Below are 25,389 nucleotides of genomic sequence, written 5' to 3' on the forward strand. Positions count from 1 at the left end.
CCATCCAGTGAGCATCCATTGTTTTTTTTTGAGCTGTGGGTGAGTTCCTGTGGCCGGCAGCATCATGGGGGAGTTGTTCCGCAGTGAGGAGATGACTCTGGCCCAGCTCTTCCTCCAGTCTGAAGCGGCCTACTGCTGCGTCAGTGAACTAGGGGAACTGGGAATGGTTCAGTTCAGAGATGTACGTAGATATAAGTTTTCCTTTCCATTCTCTTCCCACTGTCATTAATGTTGATAATGAGTTGAAACCTCTTTCTTTCTTTCTTTCTTTCTTTCTTTCAATCTTTCTTTCTTTCAGCTCAACCCTGATGTGAACGTGTTTCAGAGGAAGTTTGTGAATGAAGTGAGACGTTGTGAAGAGATGGACAGAAAGCTCAGTGAGTGGATCAACATGTGCACAGAAACAGCTCTCTTTAGTAAAATTCAGTGATTTACGTAAAGCCCCAGTCAGATCACACAATGACAATCATCAAGATCAGCAAGCTATTTGCAGTTTTGTCTTGTCAAATTTTTTTGTCATTAGCAACAAGGGTTTTTTCCCAAATACCACATTATTTTTAATTACGAACAAAATTGAAAAACCACTATCAAAATTTTTATCTCAAAATTAATTTGTCTTTTTTATTAATTGACATTTACGATATTAAATACTACATTAACATGTTCATCTATGCACTGCTACCTGTGATTGCATCAAGAATCCACTATATTTCTTCAAAGGGTTTTTAGGAATGTGCTACATTCATTTTATTGTTCCACCCAGTGCGTTAGATTAACATAAAAACAATCAAATTAAATTTTTAACCAACATTTTGACCCATTTCATCCTATATTTTTACAAGTATAATTTTATGGTGGTGAAACAATGTCTCCCACAGACTTGCGCTCTATTTGTGCCAGCACTTCAATGTAATACATTAATATTCATAACATGATGGGGCACAACAAATGGTTGTTGACGACCTATGTCGATTATTGCTGGATCCATCACAAATAATCAGGATAATTCACAGAACAAATGATTAAATGTTGTTAGCAAATTTCTGCTGCTGTCATGTTCTGCAGGGTTTGTAGAGAAGGAGATTAAGAAAGCCAACATTCCAACTATGGACACTGGAGAGAATCCTGAAGTCCCGTTCCCTCGAGACATGATTGACCTTGAGGTAATCTTTTTCTCTCATGATGCAAATTTGGGCAAAAAATTTCATTTACTCAATATATGCGGGTGCAAACCCATATGGTGTGTTATTTTTTGTATTTATTTTTTTTGTGTAACATAAAAAGGAGAAATTTTGAAGTACTTTGTACACCTTTATTTTTGTTTATCATATTTTACCAAGTATAGTGGTTATTACAGTCTGTTTTTGGCAATATTTGTATAATTAAACATCTTTCAGGCTATTAGTAAACCTTTTCCTTCTTCTGATTTCTTCACTCAGTAACCAGACACCATTTTTTGGACGTGTTTATGAAAAACATAAAATATATTTTACTGTATATTTCTTGCCATCATCTTTAACTTATACAGTAATCGTGCCTTTGATCTCCAGGCAACTTTTGAGAAGCTGGAGAATGAGCTGAAGGAGATCAACACTAATCAAGAGGCCCTTAAAAAGAACTTTCTAGAGCTGACAGAACTCAAGCATATCCTCAGACGTACTCAGCAGTTCTTTGATGAGGTCTGATCTCCTGCACTGTGAAAACAAATCACCATTTGTTAATACATGTTGTCTGCTATAGCTGAAATATCGCCACTAGACACATTTACCCATAAACTTCTAATGTGATGTCCAATCCATTTTGACTCTTAGCTATAATTCTACTGGATTCTCTTTAGATGGAGGATCCTAACCTGTTGGAAGAATCGTCATCTCTGCTGGACCCCAGTGAGGCCGGCCGGGGGGCTCCACTGAGACTGGGGTGAGTTCTAGTGAATCTTTATAATTCTTTATACCAGTTTTAATAGTAAAAAAGAAGTGTTTCAATATTATTTAATTTTTAATTGCATAGTAAAAAATATGTTACTGTACAGTTTACTATACTTTATTTTTTAATTTTTTAAATATCAAACTTAAAAAAATCTAACTTATTTCATTTTTTTTGTGGGTATTTTAATACTGTTTAATAGTATTTATTACTTAATTATCTATATTAGTATTTTAGCATGAAAACAGAATTTGATATAATAAGTGAATAGTGATTTTATTTTTTTATTTTGTTCATCATGCAAAGCAATCATATGAACCTTGAAGTCACTGTTTGAAATGGTCACTGTTGAGGTCATTCAATTTTACTTTCATAGTTTGGAAGTAAAGTTTTCACGTAACTTTTTAAGAAAAAATAACATGCCTATAAATTCTTATATAATAAATGCAATAGTATTACTGCTTGTTGTAATAGGATAATACGTTTTTTAAAATATACATTTATTTCACTAATGTCACTTTCATCCAAACTCTCAAATCTTGTACTCAAAACCTGTAAAGAGTGTAAAAACTGTAAACAGAGATCATTGTGTATTATTACATAGAGTAAATATCAGGTTTGCGTTTGCTTTGGTAAGTGGAGTTTGTATACTTTGTTAATAATAAATTTGTTTACCTCTTAGATTTGTGGCTGGCGTCATAAACCGTGAGAGAATCCCTACGTTTGAAAGGATGCTGTGGAGAGTATGCCGTGGAAATGTCTTTTTACGTCAGACAGAGATTGAGGATCCCCTTGAAGACCCCACAACAGTCAGTGTCTATTATTTTCGTGATTGACATATTTGCAATTGAATAATTGCAATTGATCACATACAAAATTATAAACAGAGCAAGGAATTTTTCACAGTAGTTCCTATAAAGTTTTCTCCTCTGGAGAAAGTCTTATTTGTTGTATTTCAGCTAGAATAAAAACAGTTTTACATTTTTTAAAACCATTTTAGGGTCAATATTATTAGCCCCCTTAAGCAATATTGGTTTTCGATTGTCTACTGAACAAACCACTATTATACAATGGCTCGCCTAATTACCCGATCTTGCCTAATTAATCTAGTTATGTCTTTAGATTGCACTTTAAGCTGAATACTCAATGAAGATCACAAAGAATCATTGCCAAGTACTAGAAATTTTGTTTACAAGCAAGATAACATTGACAACACAAGTCATGGATCTTTGTTTGTCACAGGGAGATCAGGTGCACAAATCGGTGTTCATCATCTTCTTCCAAGGAGACCAGCTGAAGAACAGAGTAAAAAAGATCTGTGAAGGGTATGGTGCTTTCCGATCCATGATAATTCTCAGAATTTTATCCTGTAGTAATCAATTATTTTACTTTCTATACTTACTTAACTTAATTGCAGGTTCCGTGCATCTCTGTACCCATGCCCTGAGACCCCTCAGGAAAGGAAGGAAATGGCATCAGGTGTCAACACTCGCATTGATGACCTCCAGATGGTATGCTCTATTGATCAAAAGAAACACAATTGTGACCATACCTACATTAGTTTTCACTCCAATCCAATATAATATTATATCTATCACAAGCAAACAGAATGGATGCGAATGGCTAGATTGTAATAGCGAGTTTTGGTAAAAATGCAATGAAGTGTGAATACTTTGTTTTGAGGCACTTTCTGAAAACACATCCCATACAAGGGGTGTTTAAAGGAACACGCCACTCCATTTTCTGTCAGTTTTAAATAGGAAATTCATCAAAACACTTTTTTGAATTTTTTGAACAATGCTAATGGTCAACTCCAATACAATCTCACGGCAATTCGTAACTTTTGATTTAGTGGCTAATTCGTATGAATTCGTACGATCTAATTCACACAATTTAGCACGATTTGCTCATCCCCAATGACGGTTGGGTTTAGGGGTGGGGTTAGGTGCCACGCCTCCTTTTTAAAATCGTACAATTTCGTCTAACTGAACTCGTACAAATTCGTACGAATAAGCCACTAAACTGACAAAACGTAAAATACTTACGTTTTCTCATGAGATCAGGCTGGTCAAATCTGATTCAATTCATTGTGCTAAGATAAGCTAAAAGTGACCTCACTAAAAGAAGACATCAGCTAATTGGATTAAAAAATGGTTCAAGTCAACTGTTTAACTCTAGGAGACTTGTAAATAGTGCCTTTAAATTTTCCTTTAAATCTTTAAGATGTGTAAAAGCAACATAAGTTACGATTTACTTTTATTGTTATTCAGTTTTATTCAAATTGTTAATTTAAGATTTTTTTATTTTATATAATCCATTTCTTTTATGTACCTTATTCTGCAATTCTGGTTTTTGTGATTGTTTTAAAATGTCCAATTCAGTTACATGTGGGAGAAATTATTGTAATTACAAACGGCAGAAAACGGTCAAACTGTTTGCTCTACAGCCAAGTGTGTTTATGACTATACATAAAAATATAAATAAGAGAATTACAAAATATCAGTTAAGCATAACAGCAGCCTAACAAGCTGTTTTTTATGGCTGTAAATGAAAGGAAGTCAATGAGACCGGGATAACAACGTCATTACGGTGTATTTATTCTGAAAGTGATTTAAACAATGTTGTTTCTCTGCTCTTTTATCATTACAATAGTGGTTTGGACTCTTAAATCTATGATTTTTTTAAAAAATCTGTCATTTTAAAGTGTTATCATTATAGTGTTTTTTGTGTATAGAAAATGGTCTTCTCCAATTGTAGTTATGTTTTTTCAACTTAATCTTGATTACCAATTCATTTCATCCATTTTTACTGTACAATATCTTAATCCAAAAATGGCATAAAGTGGTCTAAAGTAATTCAAATGTTGACCATTGAGTGATTTTGTTTTTATAGGTATTGAATCAAACTGAAGACCACCGACAGAGGGTTTTGCAGGCCGCTGCAAAAACTATGCGCGTGTGGTTCATCAAAGTAAGGAAGATGAAGGCCATTTATCACACGTTGAACCTCTGCAACATCGACGTTACACAGAAATGTTTGATTGCTGAGGTCTGGTGCCCCGTTTCTGACCTTGATTCCATTCAGTTTGCTCTGAGGAGGGGAACAGTAAGTAATATTCATTTATTAATCAAATAAAAGCTAAGAATCAAGATGAATTGCATATATTCACCACCAATCAAAATATGTACATAATTTCTGTTTCTCTTTATGCTACAAAACTGTAGATCTCCAGGGATATGCTAAAATGATGACAAATACTTTTCTAGATGATATAAATTGTGCCTAAAATGTTAAAATATGGGTTAGAGCAGATTAGAAAAGAACATAAATGTAAACTCCTTCAATATAATAAAAAATCTATCCTAGATTATTTTATATTTTTGTTATGTGTTATATTCTACATCTATTTAGTTATATTTAAAAATGTGTAAACTTAGCTAATAAAGAATGAGCTGGTGCATTTAGCTATACACTTTAAAAAGGTCGTACTACAGTGGTAATTTTGCCAATTTAATCCCAATTTCAATTAGGAAAGAAGTGGGTCTACAGTTCCCTCCATCTTAAACCGAATGCAGACCAAACAGACTCCACCTACTTACAACAAGACCAACAAGTTCACCTCTGGATTCCAAAATATTGTGGATGCGTACGGCATCGGAACCTACCGAGAGATCAACCCAGGTACCAACATGCTTTATGGATAATGGAAATTCATACAGAAACTGTACATTTGGGATGATGGACCACAAAACCAGTCATAAGCGCGTTAATGTTTTGAAATTGAGAGTTATACCTCTTATGAAATATATAAGCTTTCTATTGATTGTATGATTTGTTATGATTGCGCAACATTTGGCTGAGATACAACTATTTGAACATCTGGAATCTGAAGGTTTAAAAAAATCTAAATATTGACACAAAGAGCCTTAAAAGGATCTTAGCAATGCACATTAGTAGTCAAAAACTGAGGTTTTATATATTACCAGTAGGACATTAACAAAATGTATCAAGGAACATAATCTTTACTTAATATTCTAATGATTATTGGCATAAAAAACTATTATTTTAACTCATTCGTTTACCTTCGGCTTAGTCCCTAGGACGAATTTAAGCTTGCTTTTATTAAAACAAATATAAATATGCATATTACACAATGCAACATTATACAAATGCAAATTGTCATGAATAAACTGAAAAAAGCCCCCCGAGGTGAAGAAGGCTTGGAGGCAGTGGTTTTTATATTTATGTAGTAAATAATAATTTTTGTAACATTTTAATCCTTTAATTTTTTTATATGTAAAGATATTTGTGTATTGCTGCACATCCTGTATGTATTAAGCAATGTGTAAGCGTTTGGACCTGCAGCCGCATCGCTAACACGCTGTTTTAGTTGGTCAATGGCAGGGTCTATTTCAGTGGCACAAAACGTGAAAATTAGGGTTGCGCTGGTCTGAAAATAGCAACAAATCGCGCCAAACACATCTTACGCTGGGTGTATGATAGGGCCCTTACTTAGCAATTGTGCAGTTCATTTTTTACTCAGACAATAAATCACTTTTTACACTTGTCTAATTTGATTGTTTCTGTTTTGTTTCTTGCAGCTCCATACACAATCATCACTTTCCCGTTCTTGTTTGCTGTCATGTTTGGGGACATGGGGCATGGCTTGCTGATGACTTGTGCTGCGCTTTACCTTGTCCTCAGAGAAACCCGTTTGCTTGCTCAGAAGAGTGACAATGAGGTATCTGTTTATCAATGATTAACACATTACGCACACAATAATATACAATACCAAATTAGTATATATATATATATATATATATATATATATATATATTATATATATGTATATATATATATATATATATATATATATATATATATATATATATATATATATATATATATATATATATGTTAGTATACATCTATATGTTAACACTGCAAGTTTAACAGATTACACTCGTAATATTGATCACTTGCATAGTCATTGACTTAGTTTGAAGACTTATATAAACAGTAAATTATTAGCCTTACTTTTTCAAATATTTCCCACGTGCGTTTAATTCAGGGAAGATTTTTTAACACGTTTTTAAACATAATAGTTTTAATAACTTATTTATTTTGTCTTTGCCATGATGACAGTACATAATATTTTAATTGCTGTTTTGCAAGATGCTAGTATTCAGCTTAATGTACACTTAGCTTAGCTACGGCAATTAGGTTAACTAGGCAAGTTAGGTTAATTAGGTTAGTTATTGGACAACAGTGCTTTGTTCTGTAGCCAGAGGGAAACATTTTTTCCTAAAGAGGCTAAGGATATAGACCTGGGGTGCGCAAACAATGACATAACTCGCGGCTGAACTATCATAGTATGATGCATCGCAAGGGAAAAGAACGATGTAGTAACAAGTGTTTCCCAAAACTGTAGTTTCTCTAACACATATATTATAATGTAAAACGTCTCTAAGCGGGGTGGAGTAACAACTACTTTAGAAAAAAAATTCCAATATTAGTTTTAGTAAAAACATGCACTCGTTTTCCATATTATTTGTAAATTATGTAAACGGCACATATAGGGCCTATGTTTCCTTTACAAATATTATTGAGAATAATCTACATTCTATTCTAAAACATAAAACCACTTACAAAAAGCTAACACGTATTCTAATCTCATTTATAAATCCTCACGTTAATGGTTTTAATTTATAGTATTCTGTTTATTAAGAAATAAGAAATGTTCTAGCCTATAGATCCATGTACAGTAGATAGACATTTCTCAATTAACAGCCTAGGCTGCTAAAAAATTTAAACCATTAACGTAACCTATATATTTTTGTTTTCAAATCTTTGAAGACATAACGTAGATTCCGCTTTCCATAGGTCATCTACAGATTTCATCAGGCTTAGTTTAAAATGACATAAATGATTTCAAAGTGCACTACGAAGGGATCACAATTGTTAATATGAAGATCACTCAATCCGAACTGTAAAAAATGTTTTGAAAGCAAATTACATGCAAATTATATGTTTACTGTTTTTGTTTTTAAAGTCATTCCAAGTTTAAATGTTAGAATGCTTTAAATGAATAGGGCTTAGGGGGGAAAACTGGGAATAAAACACAGCCCTAATTAACTACAGCTCTAGTTGTAGTTGCAAACGTATAAGTTTGCCACACAGTTTGCGAATGTACATTGGAACAACGGATTTGAGAAATGCCAAATCAACAAACAATGTTTGTAACGATGCAACTTGCAACCGTAGTTGGCTGATGATGGTTTTTAGAAACACACCCCTGTTTTGCAGTTTTATATACCAAAATCTCTTTCTTTTATCTCCCTTTCTCTCTCTCTCTCTCTCTCTCTCTCTCTCTCTGTGTGCAGATGTTTAACATGATATTTGCTGGACGTTACATCATTCTACTGATGGGGATGTTCTCAGTCTATACTGGGATGATCTATAATGACTGTTTCTCAAAGTCCCTCAACATGTTCAGCTCTGGCTGGAGCGTTCGGCCCATGTTTTCACCTAACGGAAACTGGACGTAAGTTTACAACTTCTCAATGTTAAATCGGTAAAACAGTCAGAATATAATTAAATAACTTTATGTAGTTGTTAGAGTTAGGAATTGAAAATCAATTCCGATTCTGGAATCAGATAATTGGAAACTTGTTATGCAATTTTTGATTCCTCTCATAGATTCCTGTGCACGCTTCTTTTTTCACTTGGCAATCTGTCAGGAACTTTAGCGCTGGTGAGCTACCAGTGCCTTGAACAACATAATATAAACATTAGTCAACGACTCTAGAATACACAAGACGTGTCACTCATATAGTTTTGAATGGGGAAAGTGGAACGGTCAATATGGCAAATGAAGCCTTGCCTACCAGGTTATATATATATATATATATATATATATATATATATATATATATATATATATATATATATATATATATATATATATATATAATAATGCTTAACATTTGACCATTTTATTAATCTTGTATTTTTCTGTTTTTGTTTGTTTTGTAGGTTTGAAACTCTGGAGGGTAATTCAGTTCTCCAGTTAAACCCGGCTGTTCCTGGTGTGTTTGGTGGCCCGTATCCTCTCGGCATCGACCCTGTATGAATCATACAAACACTGACATACAATACACACACAGGCATTAGGGCTGCATGATACTGAAGAAAACTGAGATATTTACTTTTTCTGAAACACAAAGATATCCTCCTAGTGACTTTATGGTACCACTTAACAATTAAATTCTATTAGTTTATGTTTGTTAATGCATCACTGTAAGTATTAACATTAATTAACAATGAACAATACAGTTGTTACAGCATTTATTAAAACAATTCATTGTGAGTTTAATCAAAGACTAAAGAATACACAAGACATGTCACTCGTATACTTTTGAATAGGGAAAAGTGTTACTGTCAATATGACGAATGAAGCCCCGCCTTCTAGTGCCGGAGCCAATCAGCGATTGCTATATGGCGAATAAAGCCCACCTTCTAGAACAGGAGCCAATCAGCGATCACTATAGAATGACAATTCTACGGGGGAGGGGCTCGGACCAGAAATGAGTTTTTGCAGATTTTGTGTCTATTACGAACATTTAGAAACGAAACTAAATAGACAGTTGTTGTTTAATTTTATTGGTTATTTAGAATATGAAATGTAATCATAAGCTTGGCAAGTAGTTTTGGTGAATTTGATGTTTCCCCATTCAAACTGAATGCCCGAGCATTCTGCCCGAGATGCGTTTCAAAGATGGCCGCTGAGTGAAATGACTTGCCGTAAAAGGACTTTGGTTTAGAAGTTAGCTTAGGCCTATTAATTCTATTATTACTTTCTTCTGTTGAATACAAAAGAAGTTATTTTGAAAAATGTTGAATAGCGATAGCCATTGACTACTATAATATTTGTTTTTCCTACTATGACTGTCAGTGGCTACCGGCTAACATTCTTCAAAATATCTCCTTTATCTTTTTATCTATTTGTGTTCAACAGGAAAGAAACTCATTAAGGTTTAAAACCATTGGAATGTGAGTAAGTGGTGACAGAATTACAACTTACAATTCAAATATTAAACAGAGCCTAAACGTCTTGATGGTTCTGTGGGTCTCGTCTATAAACTCTGATTTTTAGTTTTTATTCTTTAATGGATTCAGATCAGGTTAATGGCTGAGCCATTCTAGCAGCTTTATTTTCTTTTTCTGAAAGCTATTGAGTTTCCTTGGCTGTGGTTGGTATCATTGTCTTGCTGAAATGTCCACCCTGGTTTTAGCTTCATCATCCAGGAAATATAGGTGTTTGAACTGAAACAGCTAATATTCATTTACACTTTTTAACTACTGAGAGGTTTGAGCCGCTGTCTGGGCTTTTCATGCCTTTTACACCGCCCTTTCTTCATGTGTTCAATACTTTTGTCCCTGTCTTGTGTGTTTATTACACATAACTTAATTTCTATAAAAATTAAATGTGTTTTATTTGTATGCATGGATTACTATGCTGTTACTGACATCTGGTGAAAATTTCAAGTCAGCAGCACCTTTAGAAATATATATTCAGAGAAAAATGGTGACGTCTTCAATACTTTATATGCGCAAACATCAACAAATATAAAATAGCACAAATGAGACTACTCTTGTGTACTTTTGTCCTCTAGTTATTCAGTAGTATAACAGATGACAATAATGTAGTCCTCATAATCATCTCAAAATAGTCATAATCATGAAAAATCTTTTTTTAAACTTAACAATAATAAAATATTTATCTTCAAGAAATTGTATGTGAACGTCATGTAATGTTGCTTTACCAATTTTCCTCCGTTAGATCTGGAATATTGCTGCAAATAAGCTGACGTTCCTGAACTCCTTTAAGATGAAGATGTCTGTGATTCTGGGTGTCATTCACATGCTGTTTGGAGTCACGCTGTCCCTCTTCAATCACCTGTAAGTGTGTGTTCAAATGTGTGTATGTGTGTGTGTGTGTGTAGAGTAACTAGTGGTTCAGTTACTCTAGCTTTTTTTTAACTTTTACCATGTGTCTCACAGATACTTTAAGAAGCCTCTGAACATTTTCCTGAGTTTCATCCCTGAGATTGTCTTCATGAGCAGTCTTTTCGGTTATCTGATCTTGCTCATCTTCTATAAGTGGATTGCCTATGATGCGGTGACCTCTAAAGACGCTCCCAGTCTTCTGATAGCTTTTATCAACATGTGTCTATTTAACTACAACGACCCCACCAACAAACCACTGTACAGAGGACAGGTAATACACACATTAATGCAAAACAGTGGTTGTTAAATGAGAGAATTCTGGCTAAATACCCTCAATGGCCACTTTATTAGGTACACCTTACTAGTACGGGGTTGGACCCACTTTTGCCTTCAGACCTGCCTTAATCCTTTGTGACATAGCTTCAACAAGGTAATGGAAATATTTCTCAGAGATTTTGGTCCATATTGACATGATAGCATCACGCAGTGGCTGCAGATTTGTCGGCTGCACATCCATGATGCGAATCTTCCATTCCACCACATCCCAAAGATGCTCTATTGGATTGAGATCTGGTGACTGTGGAGGCCATTTAAGTACAGTGAACTTAACTCAGACCATGTCTACATGTCTAAATGCATGGAGTTACTGCCAAGTGATTGGCTGGTTAGAAACTTGCCTTAATAAGCAGTTGGACAGGTGTACCTAATAAAGTGGCTGGTGAGTGTATATGACTTTTGGCGGATTGATTGAAAGATGTTTTTCTGTGTGCGCATAGGCTGGGATCCAGTCGCTGTTGGTGGTGATAGCTTTAGCATGTGTGCCGTGTATGCTGGTGGTGAAGACTATGGTCCTGCGCCGTCAGCACCTGTGGAAGAGGCACCTGGTATGTTTATTTACTCATCTTCTATATATAAATACAGTTGAAATCAGAATTATTAGCCCCTTGTATATTTTTCCCCAATTTCTGTTTAACGGAGAGATTTTTTTAACACATTTGTAAACATAATAGTTTTAATACCTCATCACAGTTACTTTATCTTTGCCATGATGACAGAACATAATATTTGACTAGATATTTTATTAAGATACTAATATTCAGCTTAAAGTGCAATTTAAAGGCTTTACTAGGTTAATTAGGCAAGTTAGGGTAATTAGACAAATCATTGTATAATGATGGTTTGTTCTGTAGACAATTGGAAAAAAAGTAGTTTAAAGGGCACCTATTTTACCCCTTTTTCAAGATTTAAGATAAGTCTTTTGTGTCTCCAGAATGTGTAAAGTTTCAGCTCAAAACACCCATCAGATTATTTATTATACCTTTCAGAATATTGGATTTTCTGCTCTGAACACAATTTAGCTGTTTTTGTTTCCTGTTCCTTTAATGCAAATGAGCCTGTTAGACCCACGTGCCTGTTAGTGTGTGCCTCAATCTATGGCTGCGTCAGATAAACAGCACAGTGACAGACATGAAGGAAGCAGATCTCACGTAACGTTTGTGAGAAATACTACAGTAAGAACATTCCTAATGATCATTTGATGTATTTGTTGTGGAGTTAATTCAAGCCTTTCTGCAACAAAAAGTCACACACAATGTCGTTACAATGTTCACAGACACACATTAAACTTTGTGCTGTTTTTGCACAGCAATTGTGACAGGATACATGTTAATATCCACAGCTGTATGTATATCAATTATGTTAATGTACAAAATAAACCTGATTTAACATCCACAAACCGGGATTAAAGCATCTTCTTTTATACTGACAGGCAGCTGTGGTGATAAAGATGGTAAAGTTGCTGTAATTCATTACAAACACGGACTTTTTAAAAAACGTTTTAAACATGTAAAACTTATTTTTGATCACATTTAATGATGATTGATGATCACAGCGATGAATCCCAGATTGCGCACGTCCTGTCTTGTTGATATGATTATACACGTAGACATGTTAATACGTGGCTGTCAATCAATTCAGTGGGCGGGGAAACCGCACTCCTACGTCACGTTGTGGTGGGCCTCATAATGGCAGGGATTTGGATCCTATTTTAACGTCAGGAAATTTAAAAAGGAGACTGATTGTCTTTATATCACCCCAATATGGACACACTCTACCTACACACAGTTCTGTCCAAACAGCTTAAAAAGAAGATTTTCATCATAGGTGCCCTTTAAAGCTGCTAATAATTTTGACCTTAAAATAGTTTTTAAAAAATGTAGAACTTCTTTTCTTCTAGCCGAAATAAAATAAGACCTTCTCCAGAAGAAAAAATATTAAAGGAAATACTGTGAAAAAATCCTTGTTCTGTTAAACATAAAAAGAAAAGGAAAAGGGTTAATAATTTTGACTTCATCTGGATATTAAATGTGATTCACAAAATTACAGTTTTTGCAGAGATTTCATTCGAAATCTTACTGAACAGGGGTCTAACCAACATAATCTCATGTCAATTCATAACGCTTTGATTTATGATCTCATTCCTCATTTTTAGGACAATTTGCTCATCTCCCAATCAGGGGTAGAGTTAGAGGTGGGGTTTGTGGGCACAATTCTTTTTGCGATTGGTTAGTGGGAGGTGCACTTCATAATTTTTGATCTTGAGATTTATGAATCAATATAGAATTTCTAAATATCTCCATTTTATTGAATGAATTGTTAGTGCATTATTTCCTTTATCATTTGCCAATGACTTCTGTTTGTTCTTAAAGATTTACCTATATTGAACTAAAATTATATTAAATAATTAAAAGAAGATATATAAAATATACACACAGCATTATAACACAATATGGTAGATTCTATAATTCTCTGTTATTGCGTGTGTTTTAAAATACTCAGTCAGAATGGTCAAGTAGAGACCATTTCAATGTGGTCATGTCATTGGCCTATGGACATTTCCTGCTTGTTATCAATCTATTTCTTAACTGTAATAAGAGACAATTCAATCATAACTTAATGTTAAAACTGCTATTATAACATTATTTATTAATGTGTGGACCTTTTTGCATTTTTGAAAGCTCTAGAAATTAAAACTGTAAAACAGGAAATACATTAGGACTATTGTTTTTGTTACCCTCAAAATGGTCTATAGATGATGAAACATATTTGTGTTTATTTTTAGCCTCCAACACTGTAAACAAATATTTGTTTTTACATTTTAAACAAAAAATGTAAGGCAACCTGCTCCACAGCTTTTTTTGAGTTGACTCAGATGTTAACCCAAGTACTGTAGTTGACTCATTTTAAGTTGAGTCAACTCAAAATTGTTGCTTTACAATTTATGTGAAGTATTAGGTTTTTTACAGTGAACCTAATCACTGGTCAGTGGCTAAAGAAAATATTTAACAAGCAAGAAATGTAGATGCTTTTGCAAGTTATTTACTATTTACTTATTTGCTACAAAGAGGGTTTGCACTGTTACAGACTGTGAGCTTTTGTGTTTCCTCAGATTTTTAACAGCATGCCATGGGACAAAACCAAGTACAACATCTTTTCTTTATAAGTGTATATCTGTGTCCATATAGGTCTACTTTAGATCTGTTTGATAGGGTAGAATCATAGAATTGAAGGTTTTCATTAGGGCTGCACGATATTGGAAAAATCTGATATTGCGATATTTTATTATTACAGTAAATATTGCGATATGAATACAGTTTCACAAGATGGTTTGAATTGTACTATTTCACTGTTTTCTCGGAAATCTAATGCCTGTTTCACACTGCAAGCGTGAGCAGAGCATGAGCAGTGCGCAGAGCGTATGGAGAGCATTAGAAGTGCACAGGCGTTTGATTTCACACTGACTGCGTCTGCAGTGCGCAGCTCATCGGCAGATGTTGCACATGATACACACACACACACACACACACACACACACACACATATATATATATATATATATATACAAATACACATTTTTTTTAACTTTTCATCTGCACCAATGCCTGCGGCTACTTCCTCCGATGCTGTTTCCTTAACCTGCAAGTCTTTATTTTACATATTATATAGATCCTAAAGAACTTTATGCTACTTAAGCTCTATGAGAAGTGTCATTCATGTCTTATAACGTGCACTCAGAGGACAATCGCCTGTGGTATCATGTAATTTTTTGATTGTCAGCATGATGTAGGTCTAGAGTTATAATAATATTTATACAATATAGTTATAATGATGGCGACGCAGTGGGTAGTGCTGTTGCCTCACAGCAAGAAGGTCGCTAGTTCGAGCCTCGGCTGGGTCAGTTGGCGTTTCTGTGTAGAGTTTGCATGTTTTCCCTGCATTCGCGTGGGTTTCCTCCGGGTGCTTTGGTTTCCCCCACAGTCCAAAGACATGCGGCACAGGTGAATTGGGTGGGCTAAATTGTTCGTAGTGTATGAGTGTGAATGAGAGTGTATGGATGTTTCCCAGTACTGGGTTGCAGCTGGAAGGGCATCCGCTGCGTAAAACATATGCTGGATAAGTTGGCGGTTCATTCTGCTGTGGCGACCCCGAATTAAAGAACGGACTAAGCCGAAAAGAAATGAACGAATTAATGAGTTATAGTGATATTTCTACATGATCAAAGTGTGCAACTTAAGCAAAACTAAAACTAATTGGTTTAAATTTGGTTTTGTAGTTCGGACAAAAATATTTGTTGCCATTTTTAATAAGTTCATTTGATTGAATATATATAAATCAGTTGATATTATCGATGCATTTATTGGGTAAAATTGATACTTTTTACTGTCAGTCAATGTGTTTTTGGTCATTATCAATGCACTGTCACTTTAAATGAGTGTGAGCAGCGTGGTTAAAATAGACCCAGTGCCGAAACTATCGTGGCACTACTGCTTCAGCGACTCTCACGCCTCGCGTTGACACACTGCTTCTTCGTTTAGTATGAAAGCTCTAATCTGTCAACATGGACGCCAAAAAAACAAAAAAAAACAAACACGTGATGCTCACACTCTGCTCACACTTGCAATGTGAAACAGGCTTAACTGTATTCAGGTACAAAAAATTTAATAATCACAATGCAAACATTTTCTTACTTTGCTTTGTCTCCTTCTGGTCCAAATATCTAAAAATTCTCAGATCAAGTAAAATATATAGTTTTTTTTTCACCTTCAGAAGTAATAAGTCAAAATTTAAGATTTTTTTTCTTAAAACAAGATAAAATATCTACCAATGGGGAAATGTGGATATTTAGACTAGAAACAAGACAATGTGTATAAATTATTAAATACAATAAATCTTAGTTACATCTCCAAACATCATAATTTTTTGTACCTAAATATTCTAAACTCTATTGAAATGCTCAGTCACATGCCTTAAAAACACATGCAAATTATAAACCTTTGCTCTATTATACTCTTCAAATCACGTGTTCCGTAGCTCCTGGTCAACTACACTTACCTTCAGACTCAACATTGCATATCTTGTAATGTGACTATTGCAGATGCGCACACTGCGATATCAATGCAGAAACAATATATCGTGCAGTCCTAATTTTCATATTCTTTCTTGGTTTGAAAGAGACAAATCTGGCTCTGTCTAATGGGGCACCTACCATGCTAGATGTTTTTTACAGCAGGAGGAAGATCAATTTGAATAGTTAGTGAAGGGACACCTCTCAAAATGGCAAAATACCTGAGGATTGATGATTATTTTATTACTTGTTTTCGCAAAATAGTAATATTTTTAGGATAAATGTGGAAAATTACAAAATATAAAAGGGCACAGTACATTTCTTTGCCATAATACACTGAGACATCTGAAGTTTTTAGTAAAACATATTAAGGCAAAAATGTATGTTCTTGTTTCAATAGATGTAAATGTGAAGGCCTAAAGTGTGAATAGAAATTAAAGTGTGAACTAAAACTGAATGTAAAGAGACTATACATTATAGTCTATTACAGTTTAAATGTATATTAAATGCAGGTTTCTCATGACCCTCAGAAGTAAGACTTAGATGCATATTTATGTCATTTTAGTTACTTTCATTGTCTGAAAAATAAACTGTACTGCCGAATGTAGTGACAACAATGTAAGCTACTTAACAACTACTAAAGGGAAACAACTAAAATAGACTTTAATGTAATTTCTACTAATAACAGTCATAAAAATATATAAAACAAGTAAAAGGGTGGTGCATGATTTTGTCTTTTGGGAACAGATTGGATTGTTGAAAGATGGGCGTTGCTAACAATATGAAGGAAGACTGACAAATGGACAAGTTCAGAGCATAATTCTCTGATTTACCTGACCTAAAGTAATTCCATGTGACCAAGAAGTAAAGAAAAGTCATTTTCGAGGGGGAGAAAAGGTTATTATATTTGATTAATATTTATGAGGGAAAATTTATTTTTACAAAATAGCTGTGAAGTGCAGATACTGTACATCGTTTATATCAAAAACCACTATATACACATATAATACACAGTAATTTTTGAATTCATGGCGACTTTAACAAAATATTTCCTTGACATCAAATTTCACTTTTAAATAACTTTTAAAATTGTTTTACGTAAAGGGGTAGTTCACAAAATTCATTTCGAACTCAAGCGGTTCTAAATTATTATGAATTTCTTCATACAGTGGGTATGGAAAGTATTCAGACCCCTTAAATTTTTTACTTTTTTGTTATATTGCAGCCATTTCCTAAAATGTATTAAGTTCATTTCTTTTCCTCAAAAAAAAAGTTTATTTTTTCCTCAGTGTACACACAGCACCCCATATTGACAGAAAAAACACAGAAATTTTTGACATTTTTGCAGATTTATTAAAAAAGAAAAACTGTATTCTAAAACTGATTCTACGTATTCAGGCCCTTTGCTGTGACACTCAAGAATTTAACTCAGGTGCTGTCCATTTCTCCGGATCATCCTTGAGATGGATCTACACCTTCATTTGAATCCAGCTGTGTTTGATTTTGCTGATTGGACTTGATAAGGAAAGCCACACAGACCTAAGAGCTTACAGCTCACAATGCATGGCAGGCCCAGTCTTAGGTCCTGAGCACTCTGGAGAAGGTTTTAGTCCAGGATATCACTGTACTTGGCTGCATTCATCTTTCTCTCGATTGCAACCAGTCGTCCTGTCCCTGCAGCTGAAAAACACCCCCACAGCATGATGCTGCCACCACCATGCTTCACTGTTGGGACTGTATTGGACAGGTAATGAGCAGTGCTTGGTTTTCTCCACACATACCGCTTAGAATTAAGGCCAAAAAGTTCTATCTTGGTCTCATCAGACCAGAGAATCCTATTTCTCACCATCTCTAGCAAACTCCATGCAGGCTTTCATGTGTCTTGCATTGAGGAGAGGCTTCCATCTGGCCGTCTCTGCCATAAAGCCCCGACTCGTGGAGGGCTGCAGTGATGGTTGACTTTCTACAACTTTCTCCAATCTCCATCAAGGCTACTTTTCTCCAATAGCTCAGTTTGGCAAGACGTTCAGCTCTAGGAGGGGTTCTGGTCATCCCAAACGTCTTCCATTTAATGATCATGGAGGTCACTGTGCTCTAAGGAACCTTAAGTGCAGGAGAAATTTTGTTGTAAGCTTGGCAAGATCTGTGCATCGCCATAATTGTGTCTTTGAGCTCTTCAGGCAGTTCCTTTGACCTCATGATCCTCTTTTGCTCTGACATCCATTGTGAGCTGCAAGGTGTGTGTGGCTTACCTAGTCAAGTCCAATCTATATAAATAAACACAGCTGGACTCAAATGAAGGTGTAAAACCATTTCAAGGATGATTAGAAGAAATGGACAGCGCCTGAGTTAAATATATGAGTGTCACAGCAAAGGGTCTGAATACTTAGAACCATGTGATATTTCAGTTATTCTTTTTTAATCTGAAAACATGTCAACAATTCTGTGTTTTTCTGTCAATATGGGGTGCTGTGTGTACATTGAGAAAAAATTTACTTAAATATAGCAAATGGCTGCAATATAACGAAGAGTGAAAAAATTAAAGGGGTCTAAATACTTTCCGTACCCATTGTTTACTGAAGAATGTTATGAAGAAAACATTCTAGGAACAAAAAACACCATGAGAGTCCATGTTTTCTTCTAGAAAAATCAACTAAAAAAAGGTTGTAATTCCCCTGAAATCAGTTCTATAAGATAAAAATAAATAAATCGATAAGTTATTCACTGTCCCGTCTTTGGTAGGTGCCTCAAGCAGTTATACCAAACACAGCATATATTCAGACGCCCATGGCATGCTGATAGCCACACAGACCTTGTTTGTATTTAGTCCCAGATGAGGGATGCAAGACCTGCAGAGAATCTAGAAACTTTAGAGCAGACAGGCACCAGCTCACCCCCCGGACTCACCCAACAGGGCACGCAGAAGTTCGGTGGCGTCCGGGTCGGAAACGGGCCTACAGAGGACGAGGCAGAGATCATTGATCACGACCAGCTCTCACAACACTCAGAGGAAGGAGATGAGGTGAGTGTCGGTTTTACGGAACACAGTCAATTATATGATAATTACTCTATGAAAGTCAATAAGTTTGCTGTATTTGATGAAAAATACAGTTAAACAGTAGCAATTTGAAATGTTGCAACAATTTAAAATGTGTTTTATTCAATGCTATCTCATGGCAATTCGTACCTTTTTCATTTAGTGGCTGATTTGTACGATTTCCTTTGTTGTAATTATAGTGCAGTGAGATCATTTTTAATGGAAAAGAACTCATACTGTATAATGTTGAAACTCAAGCTAGTGTATTTTGTAACTTCTTAGGCAAAAGAGATCGATTAAATGACACTTAAGCAATTTGTCATCCCACAGTGATTTGAGAAATGTAAACAGAGGAGTAACTCCTCACCGAGACCCTGTGAGCCTGACTCACCCGCTCCAAACATACCCACCGCTGGAATGTGCAAAATATTTTCATCCCCTGTCAACTTTTGACATTGCCCTGAACCGTCTGTTCTATCGTGTGCTGAGCGAATAGAAAAAGAAATACAAATAATAATGAAGAAAAAAACATTTGAATGAATGAAATCTGCTTTTTTTTGTTAGCACAATGTTTATATAGGGTCAGTCTTATGAAATGTGCCATGAATATTTCCAGATCATATATCCCAGAATGCTCCATACTTAAAAAAAATTTATAGTTACAAAATTATGCTATATAGTATAGTGTTTTGAGATTTAGCCAGCTAGATGTTTTTGTGGGCAAGATAAAGGGCAATACCTGTACACATTGGTTTTAATTGCAACCCAGGCTCATTTCAGATATGTACCCAGGTCTACATTTTTGGGGACAGCGAAATACATAACTAGAGCTACGTCTGCTCACACTTTTTGTTTCTGCAAATCTGCCGCTGTGCACGCTTTTTGATTATCTTAAATTTATCTCATGCATCCTTCTCACCTAAATCCACTAGAGCCACAATATACACTTCAGCCAGTCTGGCCAGCTTGCTGTCGACTGACTGACTAAATGACTGACTGACCCACCCCCTTCCCTAAACCCAACTGATAGTGTTTTCCAAAAGAAAAGCCTTAGCGGCCGCGTGATTTCTCCATGTTTTCAGCCTGTTGTTTCTTTTGTTCATCATTTATTTATTTATTTATATTATATATATATATATATATATATATATATATATATATATATATATATATATATATATATATAATTTTATATATTATTTATTTATTTATTTATTATTATTATTATTTTTTTTTTTTACTTTTGTTTTACCTGGAACCGTTCTTCATCAGACTCGAACCCCATTGTCATGGACTCCGCTCGGCATCCCAAGTCAACAGATGTACGTGGTGAGCCACTGAGCAAACTGGTAACACCAGAAAAGCTATCCACACTGAGGTCATCGGTCAGCTTGTAGCGCGAAAAGGAGCAGAAGCCAGCGACGGCGTCATATCGACTCGTACCATTTGTTTTAACCGCGAAATAGCCAGACGTACCTCTGGCAACCTAATTTGCGCTCTCCAGAAATGTAGACAGGGGTACCTACCATTAATTCACTGTAAAGAATATCTGTTAATTAAAAGTTTTAATTTTGTGTTTTCTGTTTATTTATGGTTGTGAATTGCATTATGGGACCTTGATCTCTGTAGTTTACAAATTACCAAAGTGACTTTTATTATATAATTAGTTTTAGTAGTTTGAAGTAGTATAATGTATAAGAAATAATATATAGAGAAATAAGTCTGTAAGATTACGGATAATATACTGGCTGTTTATTACAAGGTTTTTGTACCATAAAATACAACTCCAACCCAGACAATATATCCCTTTAAACTATTAAAAATCTTAATAAAAGTCACTTTATCAAACTTTTCAAAGTTAACAGTTGTTGGAAGAAAGATCATGGTCCCATAATGCAGTTCAAAAGCATAAATAAATGGGGAAAAATCAAATAAAAACAGGAATCACTGCTAATTTACGGATGTTTTTTTTACAGTGTTGAGTCATCACTATTGTTAACATGTGGTCTGTATGAAGCAGAAAGTTAGCCATATGATGATTCCATCATTTTGGAAGGCACTATATGTTTCGAAACTTTGTTTTGAAGAAGTAATTATTTATGGCCATCCGAATTGAATCTTTATACAATTTATGATTATGAGTGAAATGATGAGTTATAATTGAGGTGAAGATCTGTGGTATTATACACACATGGCATCAATTGTCGGTGGTGAAACAGGATTGCGTAGATCCTCGTCTGCTGAGATGGAAAAAATTTAATATGAGTGCAAAAACAAAGGCAGGATTCAGCATGCACATTTCAGAATATTATACCGCAGCCTATCAGTGTAAATACCAGAGAATGCTACACAAAGACATCGCACACCTGTTTTAGAACAGATTGCAGTCTGTCTTTGTCTGTTATATAACCTTTGACCTGCCTAGCCTTATTATTCATAAAATATCTTGCTGTAAAATTCTGATTGTATATGAATTGTCTATCTAAAACTCTGCTCTTTTTACTTTTCAAGCATTCAGAGGAAGAACCGGTAAGAACTTTTCTGTATTTTTACTTTTGTGCACACACTGTCTTTCTCACATATCATTTATTAATGAAAATGATTTAATATAAATGTTTTATTTAAGCACAAGTTATGATTTATTCAAATTAACAGCTTCTAATAGTTAGATAGTTGATACATTTTAACTATGCTCATAAAATTAATAAAAAACACGGCAAGATTCCAGCAACAAACTATTTGGCTACTCAGAGCCATTCAGCAATCAGAGCCATTAAGAAGTGCAGTCCCAACTAAATAATCTAATTTATAAATATTAAATCTCATTACCATTATTAAATGTACATACTGAGTGACTGATACACTTCACGTTCTACCATTAATAAACTATATTTATGCTTATTTTCAAAAATCTTATGTAAACTATCTACTGGTCCTAGAGCTATAAATGTCACATAAAACTCACTTCGAAAACCGAAAGCACATAATCAGTACCTGAGGTTATCATTGTCATAGTACTTAATGATCTTGTTTGGTGGTTAGGAGAAAAACTTAAATTTACATGGAAAAGATGGCATTTAGAGGTGGCACGGTGGCTCAGTGGTTAACACTGTCACCTCACAGCAAGAAGGTCACTGGTTCGAGTCCTGGCTGGGCCAGTTAGCATTTTTGTGTGGAGTTTGCATGTTCTCCCTGTATTCACGTGGGTTTCCTCCGGGTGCTCCGGAGACATGCAGTATAGGTGAATTGGGTAAGCAAAATTGGGCGTAGTGTTTGAGTGTGTGTATGGGTGTTTCCCAGTACTGGGTTGCAGCCGGAATAATGCCAGAATAGTTGGCGATTTATTCCACTGTGGCAACCTCTGATAAATAAAGGACTAAGTCAAAGGAAAGTTGATGAATGAAGATAGCATTTAACGCATGTGTTGTGAGTAGTTCACAGTGCTACACTCTCAGAAATAAAGCTACAGGAGCGGTCACTGGGGCAGCACCTTTTCAAAGATACATATTTGTACCCAAAGAGTTCACAGTGATACCTCAAAGGCGCATATTAGTGCCCAAATATACCTAAAAAGTACCATAATGGACCCTTCAGGTATAAATATGTACCTTTTGAAAAGGTACTGCCCCAGTGACAGCTCCTGTACCTTTAATTCTGAGAGTGTAGTGAGGTGGTTAATTCTACACTATTGTTATAAATATGTAAGATCCTTTCATATCATGTTAGCGAATTAATGTTCATGAATGTAAACTATGCACTCTGAGTCACTCTGTAGCCTTGGCCTTTTGGTATCCTGTAACACACCTCTGCGGTAGAACAATAAGAGTAATACGCCAAGATTTCCATGATGGCTTTTGAGCCATTCAGCACTCTCAACAAAAGGGCTAAGTGGAAAAGGGAAACCAGCCCCTGCCAAACATAACTTTACAAGACTTTACAAGTGGGAAGATTACATCCTGTGCTTTTCAGAGGAAACACACCTGATGTAAATGTTCCCTATATATTGTTAATATATTATGTACAGTATAATATATATTATTTATTTATTTTATACATCAAATATTATTAGTATTTTTTTTTTACCTCAGCAGAACACTCTGGCTGCAGTTTTTGTTTTATCTGAGTTACCTTAGTATAAATGGTCATATAATTTTTGCTTTTACATCACTAAACATTTTTACATAAACTAAACAATTCAAGCCAATAATCTAAATGTTGAATATGCCTGTAATTTTGGTCAATCTGTTGAATTATGAAATGCAGGATTAAGGTTAGAGCTCTAAATAAGCATACACTCAAAAATTATTACTTTATTAATTTTATTATTATTCATTCATTCATTTTCTTTTTGGCTTAGTCCATTTATTAATCTGGGGTCACGACAGCGGAATGAACTGCCGACTTATCCAGCATATGTTTTTACGCAGCGGATGCCCTTGCAGCTGCAACCCATCACTGGAAAACATCCATACACACTCATTCACACACATACACTACGGACAATTTTCATCCTACCAAACTCCACACAGAAATGCCAACTGACCCCGCTAAGGCTCGAAACGGTGACCTTGCTGTGAGGCGAACGTACTACCCACTGCACCACCGTGGAGCCCCCATTATTATTATTATTAATATTATTATTATTATTATTATTATTATTATTCTCAATGCTGGGTTGTGGCTGGAATTACATACACTGCGTAAAACATATGCTGGATGAGTTGGCAGTTTATTCCGCTGTGGCGACCCCTGAAAAGTCAGGGACTAAGCCGAAGGAAAATGAATGAACATTTTATTATTATTATTATTATTATTATTATTATTATTATTATTATTATTATTATTATTATTATTATTATTATTTTGCTGCTTGTTCAAACTTACTTATTCCCATGGCGGTTTTTATCGAAGTTGATATTTAGCCGCACCATGTTGGTGTTTCATAGTATCAAATTTTTTACGAGGTGAGTCGTTAGCACAACGATCAACCTCCAAACTAGAGGAACAGGACATACACACATGCACTATGGATAATTTAGCCTACCCAATTCACCTACAGCGCATGTCTTTAGACTTGTGGGGGAAACCGGAGCACCCGGAGGAAACCCACGCCAACACTTGCGAACACAATAACCAGCGTTTCTTACTTCAGTTATCTTCGCCTTGAAGAATCACCTCTTCCACCCCTACTCCTCCACCTTTCCCTTTATAGGGCTGCATGGTGGCCCAGTGGTTAGCACTGTTGCTTCATAACAAGTATGTCACTGGTTCAAACCCTTAACAGGCGTGTCTGTGTGGCGTTAACATGCTCTCCCCATGCTCACTTAGATTTCCTCTGGGTTCTCTGGATTCCTCCCTAAGTCCAAAAACATGTTATAAGTGAACTGGCCAATCTAAATTAGCACTATAGTCGAGCTCTTAACCAGCAGTATATATCTAGATAGCAATTTATTATCTGTCATCAGCTCTATATAAGGGGGGAGTTGTTGAGACCTTCCTGAGCTCAAACTCCCCTCTCTCCAATTGCAAATTATGTATTTAATTGTGTTTTGTTACTTGTAACCACTTGTACTGTATCTGGTTAACTATATTCTCATATCGCATCTAAATCCACATGGAAAACGCAACGCCAAAAATTGTGGTATCGCCCATTCCTAGTACAGATTCCCTCCACATTCAACATCTTTCATTTTAATAAAACAATGCTGAAACAAAACAAAATTCTCATTTGTTATCTGTCTGATAAAAAAATCATAGCTTTATAACTTTTAATAAGAGAGAAAACTGTTAGTTGCACTTACTGCCCGTTCTATTAATTACTAGAAAGTCAGCTTCTGCAAAAATTAAAATAATGGGAGGGAGCCCCGGACTCAAGGAACTTATGAGCTCAGGGTTCTCTCCCGAGACAGCATGCCAAACAAGCTTTATAATCAATCATCAGCTAAGTGTGAACTCTTAGTTGATTTGAGTTGAGACAACACAAATGAATTGTGTGGAACTCACATTTTTTACA

General features: G+C 35.2%; 1 protein-coding gene across 2 annotated transcripts in view; it reads left to right on the plus strand.

The window, feature by feature from the left end:
• Positions 1 to 25,389, plus strand: part of atp6v0a1b (ATPase H+ transporting V0 subunit a1b) — a 36,180-nt gene continuing 10,791 nt past the window's right edge. Inside the window, exons 1-18 of one of the 2 annotated variants that reach the window (XM_056450850.1) lie at positions 1 to 181; positions 299 to 377; positions 1,066 to 1,163; positions 1,551 to 1,679; positions 1,838 to 1,920; positions 2,609 to 2,735; positions 3,169 to 3,251; positions 3,344 to 3,437; positions 4,819 to 5,031; positions 5,457 to 5,607; positions 6,528 to 6,667; positions 8,310 to 8,470; positions 8,962 to 9,052; positions 10,769 to 10,887; positions 10,990 to 11,206; positions 11,712 to 11,819; positions 19,167 to 19,361; positions 21,888 to 21,905. In XM_056450850.1, coding sequence (XP_056306825.1) covers positions 65 to 181; positions 299 to 377; positions 1,066 to 1,163; positions 1,551 to 1,679; positions 1,838 to 1,920; positions 2,609 to 2,735; positions 3,169 to 3,251; positions 3,344 to 3,437; positions 4,819 to 5,031; positions 5,457 to 5,607; positions 6,528 to 6,667; positions 8,310 to 8,470; positions 8,962 to 9,052; positions 10,769 to 10,887; positions 10,990 to 11,206; positions 11,712 to 11,819; positions 19,167 to 19,361; positions 21,888 to 21,905 — 2,223 coding nt within the window. In that variant the 5' untranslated portion in view covers positions 1 to 64. The remainder of the gene's footprint in view (positions 182 to 298; positions 378 to 1,065; positions 1,164 to 1,550; positions 1,680 to 1,837; positions 1,921 to 2,608; positions 2,736 to 3,168; positions 3,252 to 3,343; positions 3,438 to 4,818; positions 5,032 to 5,456; positions 5,608 to 6,527; positions 6,668 to 8,309; positions 8,471 to 8,961; positions 9,053 to 10,768; positions 10,888 to 10,989; positions 11,207 to 11,711; positions 11,820 to 19,166; positions 19,362 to 21,887; positions 21,906 to 25,389) is intronic. The other variant, XM_056450851.1, reaches the window with a different exon arrangement.

This window comes from Danio aesculapii, chromosome 24 (assembly GCF_903798145.1).
Source record: "Danio aesculapii chromosome 24, fDanAes4.1, whole genome shotgun sequence".
Taxonomy (NCBI): Eukaryota; Metazoa; Chordata; class Actinopteri; order Cypriniformes; family Danionidae; genus Danio; species Danio aesculapii.